The sequence below is a fragment of the Lynx canadensis genome, chromosome C1 (genome assembly GCF_007474595.2).
Source record: "Lynx canadensis isolate LIC74 chromosome C1, mLynCan4.pri.v2, whole genome shotgun sequence".
NCBI classification, from domain to species: Eukaryota; Metazoa; Chordata; class Mammalia; order Carnivora; family Felidae; genus Lynx; species Lynx canadensis.
This window is the reverse complement of record NC_044310.1, coordinates 92,040,604-92,051,433: the sequence shown is the minus strand read 5'-3', so window position 1 is coordinate 92,051,433 and position 10,830 is coordinate 92,040,604. Positions and strand designations below refer to the sequence as shown.

The 10,830-nt window shown below is 40.2% G+C and overlaps 1 protein-coding gene across 1 annotated transcript in view; it reads left to right on the top strand.

Annotated features, from left to right (window-relative positions):
- The first annotated feature begins 3,058 nt into the window (after positions 1–3,058).
- The window catches only part of LOC115519771 (calcium-binding mitochondrial carrier protein SCaMC-1-like), a 43,743-nt gene continuing 35,971 nt past the window's right edge, over positions 3,059–10,830 (top strand). Inside the window, 1 exon segment of the mRNA XM_030323659.1 lies at positions 3,059–3,241. Coding sequence (XP_030179519.1) covers positions 3,059–3,241 — 183 coding nt within the window.

Genomic DNA, 10,830 nt, shown 5'->3' with positions numbered 1-10,830 from the left:
AATGGTCATTCTTGCCTTATTTCCTATCTTAATGGGAGAAAATATTTAGTCTTTCACCATTAAGTATGAATGTTCATGTTAGTTTTATGTAGATGGCTATTCAGATTTACTATTTATTCTCTTGTCAACTTTCATAATATGTTTTTGAAGGAATGTTCTCGTTTTATCTAGGCTGTCAAATCTGTTGACATATGGTCTTTGTTAGCAAACTCTACACGTGCAGGTAAAAATAATGGGTATTCTGCTGTTGCTGGGTATATTGCTCTATTAATATCAATTAGTCAATCATGTTATTTAAGTCTTTATACCATTATTGACTTTGTTTCCTATTTTATCAACGGCTGTGAGAAGGCTATTGACATTTCTGACTCCAATTGTGGATCTATTTCTCTTTGCAGTCTATCCATTTTTGCTTCATATGTTTTAAAGGTTTGTTATTAGGCGCATACACATTATGGTTGTTATGCCATCTTGAAACAATCCTCCTAACATTATAAAATATCTTCCTTGTCTTGAAGTCTTCCTTGGCTGATATTAATATAGCTATGCCAGCTTCCTCATAATTAATGTTTACATGGGATTTCCTTATCTACCCTTTTACTTTAAGCCTATATGTATATTATATTACACTTTTGTAAAAAGTGTATATACAGGTCTTGCTTGTTCTGCCTTTTACTTGGAGTGTATAGAATATTATGTTTAATGTAATTATATATCAGTTAACTTTAAGGGTATCTTATTTGTTTTGTTTGTACCAACTGTTCTTTTTTCTCTTTTCCTCTTACATTCTTTTGGACTAATACAGTACTTTTTAGTTCTATTTTATCTCTTTTTATTGTTTTATTAGCTACAATTCCATGTTTGTTTTTTTTTTAATGATTGCCTTGGGGTTTCCTGCATACATTTTTATACTATTTTATTTTACTTTTTAAAGTTAAAAAAAAAAGCATTCTGAGGGAGAGAGAGAGAGAGAGAGAGAGAGAGACAGAGAGAGGGAGCAAGAGAGAATTCCAAGCAGGCAATGCATGGATAGTGTGGAGCCCCATATGGCGCTCCAATCCAGGAACCGTGAGATCATGACCTGAGCCTAAAACAAGAGCTGGATGCTTAACTGACTGAGCCACTCAGGTCCCCCTTCCCACATACATTTTTAAATGTATACTACTTCACATATAATGCAAGAACTTATTAGCAGTAGACTTCCATGTCCTCTCTCCCATCCTTTTTACAATTGCTGTCATACATTTTACTTTTACATGTTATAAGCTTCACAATATATTAGTATATTTGCTTTTGACAGTTAATGATCTTTTAAAGAAGTCTTTCATATTTATAAATGTCAGCACTTACAATATTTTGTATAAGTTGTATAAATAGCTTTCTGTTTATTATTAATTCCTAAAACCTATTTAATGTCATTTAAATAATACATATTTAAATAATACATGTCATTTAAATAACCTATTTAATGTCATTTAAATAATACATATTTCATGACATTTGGTCACATTTTTATTATAGCACTTAAGTTGACTTTATTTGTTTACAGACCCAGAGCACACTAGATGGTGAGCTTCTATGTTAGCAGGTCCAATATTGTTTTGTTTTTTTTTTTATATTTTTTTTAATGTCTTATTTATTTTTAAGACAGAGAGAGACAGAGCATGAGTGGGGATGGGACAGAGAGAGAGAGGGAGGCACAGAATCTGAAGCAGTCCCCAGGGTCTGAGCTGTCAGCACAGAGCCCCATGCGGGGCTTGAGAACTGTGAGATCATGACCTGAGCCAAAGTTGGACGCTCAACCCATTGAGCCACCCGGGCGCCCCAATGTTCTTATTTTTATCTAGCATTTAACAAAATAGTATAAAATTTATATGAAATAAATGACATCGTAAAGTATATCTAATAGCATTATCTAAAGAAATAAGTGAACTTTATTCTGTGGTCCAAGATTTAGGATTTTACATGAAAAATTACTTTTTAAAACACTGGTCTGGGCCTGTCGTTAGACTGTACCACTGACTTTCAAAAGATGTGACTAGAGATTGAGGACACAAAGCTTCAGCGCAATGAATTATGCAATGCACAATGCAATGAACTCGGTTTTTACATAATCCCTCAACCCTGTCTACTGCCATTGTCTAGTGCCTCAATTTTAGAAGATCTCAGGCTCCTTTTTAGGAGCCTGTAAAAGAGGCTGAGGAGGGGCAGAAATGTGTGGCGTCCCACAAGACAAAGGAAAAGGGTGTGGTCAGCAGTGTCTGAACAGGACCAGCATTAAATAGGACAAGGATTTGAAAGTGTCCTTCGGCTTCTGTGAGAAGGGAGTTCTGTAGAGGTAGGTGGTGGGGGCTGCGGCGAGGCTGCGAGGCTGCAAGGCTGCCGGGGTGGGGGGGTGGTCTAGAAGAAAGCTGGAGGTGAGGAAGAGGGGGCTCCCGGAAGCAACCCCAAGATCCCTGGGAGTGGGCTGGGAGGAGGGAGACTGGAACCAAGGGTGGAGGCCCCTCTGGGAGGGCTGCCCTCTTCAGACGCCCCCAGAAGGAGAGGTGGCGCGGGGGCACGAGATGCTCCCGTCAGAGGCGAGGCGCAGGTCGGAGCACTCACCTGAGGAGCCGCTCAGTTTGCGCAGGGAAACACCCGGAAGCCCTTTCGACGCCGCCAGGGGAACGCGCGCCCTCTCTGCTTCTGTTTAAACTTTCCTGGGCACCCGGGTCGCTCGTGGGCCCAGGGAGGTCCTGGGTGCAGGTTGCCGCCACGTTTGGTGCCTCAACCTGCAACTTTTGGGGCGTAGCGACCCTCGCGAGGCGCCTGGGCCCGGTTTCCCACGAGGCGGTCCTCCGAACTTGCTCCCAGCGGCGCCCGAGAGCCCAGCGGTGTGGGCGTGCTCGCCCCGGAGGCCCCGTCGAGCAGTTGTCTCCGAGGCCCCACGCAGGCGGGCGTCGTCGAGGCGGCGGCAGGTGGCGCAGCCGGAAGTGGGGGTGGGGGCGGGTCGGGCGGGTCGCCCTCATCCGGCCGGGAGGAGAGGCGGCCGAACGGCCCCCGCCTTCCCGCCTGGGCCATGCTGCGCTGGCTTCGGGGCTTCGTGCTGCCGGGGGTGGCCTGCCAGAAAGACGAAGATGACTTAAGGTACGAGATCCTTTTCCAAGACCTGGACAGCGACGGGGACGGGTTGGTGAACATCGTCGAGCTCCAGGAGGGGCTGAAAAACTGGGGCTTATCGTCCGGCCAGAACTCGGAGGAGGTGAGTGACCAAGGGAACGTGGCACCGGGAGTGTGGGAGACGTTGGGCGGAGATTAAAGTCACACTTGCTCTTTGCAAAGCTTCTTTCCAAGAACCATGTTGGAAGGGTGGGATTCTCTTCCGTGAGCGCCCCCTCTCACCCGCAACGCAGAATAACGGAGCCCAGCCCAGCTAAACACGTTCTCGGCCTCCTTACAACAGTCACTTTCCACAATGACCAGAGCCTTCTCCTGGACTTTTTGGGAGATGCTGAGTGGGTGTCTAGTGACTCAACATTTACTTACCCACACAGAATTTCAGGGGCTGTGTTAGCCTTTGTGAATTCGTAGAAGAGACTTTCTCCTTTCCCAGGATGTTCACAGCCTAGGTTCACGCTTCAGGGTCTTGCATAAAAGACAAGAGCAGATAGGTCCCCAGAGCTGCTCTCTCTTTGTCTTAAAGTTTATTTATTTTGCGAGGCCGGGGCAGAGAGAGAGGGAGAGAGAGAATCCCAGCGTTGCGTTGCTTAACCGACTGAACCATCCGGGCGTCCCTCTTCTCATTCTTAAATCGACACCAAATGTCTTGGGGGGAAATCAGACCTAGATCCGTGGGTTTACGCTTCAGCTGACTGACTTAGTGCCTTGCCTAGATTAGGGATGTCTTCCTTCTCTGGACCAGTCTTGATTATTTAAATACTGGTGAGGTGAAAGTTTCAAAATACCAAGAGAAAACAATCATGTTTCCCCTCTATTAGTGCTAACCAGTCCTCAGATTATCTCCCCACTTGTTTCAGCTCTTTGGTGAGATGTGTGTTAGAAGTCCAGAATATTCCCATGGGTCAGGAAATTCCTTAAGGGTCTGTGCTCCAGAACCAATTGCTCTGATTTGATTATTATCTCTTTATGTCATACCTCTGTCTTCCTGCTCTGCTTTACTTCCTTCTACTTAGTCCAGAACTCCACGACACTGGACCTCAGCCTATCAAGTATCTCTGGCTCCTGCTTACTTGAGAAGGGATATCAGAGAAGAAACCTGAGAGAGTAGGGTAGGAATCAGAGAGGAATGGTAGGGATATAGGTATATTAGCATGAGTACTGATTTAAGGTATGCACTATGTCATAGAGAATGGTATCTCATTCTCAAAAGGTATCATCTCCAACCTGTCACTTGGAAGAAAACCACTTATTTTCTGTCACTATATCAGGATTGGACAGCAGGATTGGACAGAGGGGGAAGTTGAGCTGTGATAGAATTGCAACAGAAGCTTCAGACAATTCAAAAGGAGCTTTGCATCTGGGGTAGTTCTTTAAGAGTTGTCCTTCCTTGAGGCAAGAGCACCAGGGCTTTATTACCTACCCCTGTCTCTTATGCCCCCTCCCCTACTTATTGAACATTGGCTGCGTCCAGGGAGTGACTTTAGGCAAGGTGAGTCTTTTCAGCCTAGAGAAGCATGAAGGAGGAGCTCAACTGAGAACTGTCAGTCACCAGTACTCCCAGCTACTGTCAGTCCTGAGAATGTGGGCAATGCACCACAGCATCTACTGCAGAGAAACATTTGGAAAATAGTGCTGACAGGACAAATTGATTAATTCGATCTGGAGTGTGAGGTAAAGGAAGAATTCAAGAATGATTCCAGGAATTTTGGTTTGAACAACTGGTTGGTTGGTGGTGCCATTTGCTAAGATCAGGCAGAATTGGAGAGTAGTGAAGTGGGGTGAGTGATTATCGAGAGTTCTTGGTTTGGACATTTGAGGTTCCTTAGAGACATCCAGGTGGATATAGCAAGTAGTAGTTTTGTATTTGAGTCTAAATCTCAAGGAGATAATCTAAATCTAAATTTAGATAAATCTAAATCTCAAGGGTTAGAGATGTACATCATCAGCATTGTATCGGTAAAGCTTTTTATTGGGTGAAATCCCCTAGGTAGAGGGGTCTGAGGACTGAGTTGGTCTGAGGACTGAGTTGTGAATCATTGCAACATTTTGAGGTCAGGACAGAGCCAACATAGGAGACTAAAAGGAAGCAGTTAATGAAGTAGAAGGGAAATCAGAAGAGTAAGGTCTCTTGGGAGCCAATTTGAGTCAAGTATTTCAAGGAGGTAGTTATTATATAGAACTGAGATATCTGCTGAGAGATCTTGTAAGATGAAGACTGAATTTAACTGTGGGGTTTGTCACAATGGAGGAAATTTCTAACCTTGAGTAATTCCATGTATGCATGTACCTTGTTGTTGGTTGTGTCTCTGAGGAAAGTGAGAGGGCTAGGATCCTGAATTGCTCAATGCTTTACCACCTTCCTCTGCTAGTGATACATGTTATAGAGGTAGAAGGTATACAACACAGATTACACTTTACCTGGGGCTTTGGTCCTAAATCCCCATCTTATTCCCTTCTGTGATGAGGGAAGTTGTGCTGAACTACAGGTGAGTCTTGGTCTTGTTGCCTTGAACACAATCCAGACTAGTGGATCTCAAAACTTGAAAATATAGGCCTATATATTATCTTTTAAAGAAAAACAATTCTTGTACTCCTAAGGATTGAGTTAAATCATTTTTGTCATGTTACTTAGATATATTTATAAATATAAAGAAAGTATAAAATCATTATGCTTATAGCTCTTATACAACCATAGATCCTAACAGGTATGTAAATTAAAGATTATAAAAACCACCAAAATTCTAATTAATAACATTTATTTAATGAGACAACTAATAGTGTTTGGCTAAAACTAAATTTCCATTTTCTTATGAATATTCTACTGATAGGTACATTTGTTTGAGTTAAACATTCTGAAATTATCACGTGTTTGCCCAGTTCTCCCCCACTTTCTTTTTTTGTATGAATACTGTGAAAACTGTTATATATATGTGGGCTCTGATGTCACTGGATTTTACTTAACAAAAAATACATTATTGCCTATGAGGTGAACCTCTGTTTTTTGTTTTTTGTTTTTCATTAGCCTTCAACAAAGTGGTATCATTTTGATGCTTGATTACTGGATTACACAGGGGCAATGAAATAAATATTAGGCCTTAGTTATAAGGTGGCTGTCTGGTTGCTTATGCTATTTGTCTTCAGATTATCTTTAAAAGGAAAACACAAAATTAGGAAATTCTCACAAAAGATACTCAGACCTGTAGGAGTTTATGGATTTCAGGATAAGAAATACTTACCTAGATTATAGGCAGATTTAAGCTGCCACAGTCCTGTCTCTTTTCCTCTGGACTCCACCCTGTTTCCTACAGGACCTTCTAAGGGGAAGGGTGGGGGACAGGGCCTAGAAAACCGGTTTGGAGTTTACCAAGCAGAAAGAAATGTGCATTTGTTGGAGTTATAATCCTTTTACTCCTCCCAGCAAAACTCCCCTGTTTTAGCACTGGGCCTAATTGTTTTTGATCTATATCAGTGCTCTTATTCTTTAAGGAAGAATAGTAAAGTAGCAGGAAGAAAGCTTTCCTTCTCCCTGAACCCTCTGTCACCTCTGGAACTTTTATTCTGTGGTTAACAACCTTTCTCAGCACTTAAACCTCTTCGTAGAGCCTTGCTTCTTACTGAAGCAGCTCTCCTCTGAGGAGCCTCCTTGCAGCCCTCTCAGGGCTGAAGTCCCTCCTCTTTCTCCTTTCTAATTACCTGCTTCATTGAGGTCCATGCCATCACCCTCTGACCTAACCATTTTATTCTTTGCTACTCACTGAACTTCTGTATAAACCTCTTGGTCACTGAAGACTTACCACCTGCTCGTGGTCTCCATCTCTACTGCAGATCTTTATATCATCCTGAGTGACATCCTCATCCACTTCTGCATATGATCCATACAACATCCAGGCTTCCTACTTCCTTGGCTATATATGTCCAGTGACCTTCACCTCACAACACTTCAGCATCTCACTCTCTGGGCCCCACTTGGGTAAATTTTCCTAATAGGACTAGAACTCACCTTATAGGGTAGCTGTTAGGATTAAACTGGGTAAGGCTTTATTTTAGCACAGCGAGGACACATAATTGTCATTTAGCAGATGTTAGCTGTTTTTGCACTAATTTATATACATAGGGTTGGAGGGTGGTGAAAATGAGCAAAAAAGATTTCCATTTCTACAGATTTAACTAGGAATGTGGGAGATTCTGAAACACTAGAATGAGAGTATGGCTGGGAGTGTCTGAGAAGGCCCAATGATATGAGCGGCTCTCTCCCAGGCAGTGGTCCCGACTGAGCCCACAGGGCATATACATACACACTGACTTTAATTAAAAATAGGTGAATTGAAAAGTTTACCCACAACTTTGTGAAATGGCATACTTGATATAAAATATTGAATTAGGCTACCTCTTGTCCAGTAATGTTACAAACCATACAGATAAGCCACTGGCTAGTCATTTGACCATTGACAAGGCAAGCAGAAGAGTGACAGAACTGTTTATTGATTATTTACCATGTGTTAAGTACTGCCTTAGGTAGTTTACATTTTCCATTTCATTTTAAACTTGTGTTTTCTCATGTATAAAAAACAAGAGAGTTCTAAGTTTCAAAATTCTGATTCTAGGGACATCTGTGTGGTTCACTGGGTTAAATGTCCGACTCTTGATCTCAGCTCAGGTCTTGATCTCAGGGTCGAGAGTTCAAGCCCTGTGTTTAAAAAAAAAAAGCAAAATTCTGATTCTCATTTGAATTCTCAGGATTTACATAAGCAAATCACCTGGAGAAATGAACCTCATTGACCCTTGGGAAAATGAGCAAACTCTTATTTTTAAAAACATATTTCTGCATTTTTATATGCTTTATAAAAATAAAACTGTTGTCCTTCACTGTGAGCTTTCCTTGTACTACTTCAAAAACTTTCTTCATTTTAGCCTCCAGTTGTTTTGTGACTTACTAGCAAATGTCATGCATAGGAAAGCATATGGTTCCTACATTTTTTCTTGAAATTGGCATATGACTTTAAATTGATTTTAATGTACAATTAAAATGTATTGAGTGAGGAGGTGTGATTAATGATGGAATGCAAATGAAGTATGGCAAAAAACTTATGCAATAATTGGAATAATTTCTATAAATTTAACTGTAGTAGGAAAAAATGTCTTTATTGGCAAAAGAGGAAAAATTAGTCTTTGAAGCCAGTTGGTAGAAAATGCTATGTAATGATTCTGGTATAAAAGTGTTTAAAAGGTTCTGAAGGAGAAGTTATTTTCTGATATGTCTACCAATAACCTCAATGCCTGTTTGAATTCCATGCTGTACACACAATATAACATCTTAGGAATACTACAAGTTGGCTTGCTTTCCAAAGGAGCAAGATATATACATCTTGGAGCTTCATTAAACAAACGTTCCAATAAGAAATTGTAAATTGCTTTGGAAGACTTGTCCTGCAAAGGGAATGGAAGAGGAATAAGTGAAATTGGTAGAGAAGGACTAAAAATTTCAGGAAAGTGAATAGATGGAAGAGATTTTTCAATCTTATATAGTATTGTTTTCTTTCAGTATTATAAATATATCAAGCATACATTTATAAAGTATGGAAAAATTTAGGGAGGAACTTTAAAATTTGGCTGTGATATCCTAGGTTTTATTATGAAATTTAAAAATTAGAGAACTTTATAATGATAAATAATGGTAATTTTGCCAATTTATATTCACATTTCTAGATGTTTTGGATTTCTAGTAAGTTTTCCAATATTAAATAAAGTAGAGGAAAAATCTAGTTGAAATGTGTTTTGTTTCACTTAGCAGTGCATAGATGTTATGCCATATGATGATAAGAGAGTATTTCACCTCTTTAAAATTAATGTCAGTATTATATAGATAAGGAATCAAAGAAAGACATAAATTATAACTACCCCCCATCACTTCTTAAAGGTATAAAGACTTAGCTATCCTCTTATGAGAACAAAGCATCATTTTAGCAAACTTTCCTGCAGTGTAAATGATGTGTGCAATTTTTTTCCCCTTATATTTTCATCTTCCTTAGAATAAAATTCTAGGTGAGTAATTTCAGGGTCAAAAGGTATGAATAAGGATCTTTTTTTTTTAATTTTTTTTAATGTTTATTTATTTTTGAGACAGAGACAGAGCATGAATGGGGGAGGGGCAGAGAGAGAGGGAGACACAGAATCGGAAGCAGGCTCCAGGCTCTGAGCCATCAGCCCAGAGCCTGACGTGGGGCTCGAACTCACGAACCGTGAGATCGTGACCTGAGCTGAAGTCGGACGCTCAACCGACTGAGCCACCCAGGCGCCCCTGAATAAGGATCTTAATACATACTGCAAAATTATTATGTAGTTAGATTGTACTATTATCTAAGTAGATTGTCTCATTTACTGCCATAAATGAGAGTGCTTGTTTCCCTACATGGTCAGCAACAATAGGTAAGTAAAAAAAAAATATTTCCAATTCAGTGAGACAACCAGCATGTTAATAATTTAAAATGATAAATCATTTTATCATGCCATCTGGTCTCAATAGCAGAGGTTAATTTTTACTTGCAATGTTTTTTGACCTGTACTTTTTTTCCCTTTTCTTTTATATGTAATCAGTCTTCTGTTTTTTGGTTTCTTTTGTCTGAGTTTGATTCTAAATAGTTAATGTAATGTCAGTAGTAATTTTTAATCTTCTTGTGTCCCTTAGTGATTTGTATCCAGTTTCTACCAGCACAGATTGTTAGGTTCAGATATGGGAAATAATATTTAAGCCAACAAACTTGGTGTTTAATTTCATTAATAATGCAAATTGAAACAAAAATATAATTTAATATTTCTTTCCTTCCTTTTTCCCTTCATTTTTTTTAAAGATTTATTTTTTAATTTTAGAGAGAGAGTATGAGCAGGGAGGAGGGGCAGAGGGAGAGAAAGAGAGTCTCAAGAGAGAATCCCAACGTGGGGCCTGATCCCATGACTCTGGGATATTACCTGAGCTGAAATCAGTGTTGACTGTTCAACTGACTGAGCCACCCAGGTGCCCTTTCTCTCTCCCTTCTTTTCTTTTTCCCTTCATTCCTTATCAGTGAGATTGGCAAACATTTGAAAAGTTTGATAGTATTTAGTATTTGTCATAATGTGGGGAAGTAGGAACACTGTAATATTTTTGATGAGAATATAAATTGACATTCCCCTTAAAAAATATTTATTTATTTTGAGAGAGAGAGCACAGATGACCAGGGGAAGGGCAGAGAGAGAGGGAGAGAGAATCCTAAGCAGACTCTGTGCTGATGACAGTGTAGATCCCAACACGGGGCTCCATCTCACAAACTGTGAGATTATGACCTGAGCAGAAATCAAGAGTCGGACACTTAAACGACTCAGCCACCCAGGTGTCCCTGACATTCCCTTTTAAAAAATTATTTATTTTAGTATAGTTGACATACAATGTTACATTAGTTTCAGGTGTACAGCATATGATTCAACTTCTGTATATGTTATGCTATGCTCACCACAAGTGTAGCTACCATCTATTACCATACAATGCTATTATTACAGTACCATTGACTGTATTCCCTATGCTGTACCTTTTATTCCTGTGACTTATTTATTTCATCACTAGAAGCCTTTATCTTTCACTCTCCACCCATTTTGCCCATCTTCCTACCTCTGTCCCCTCTGGCAACCATCAGTTCT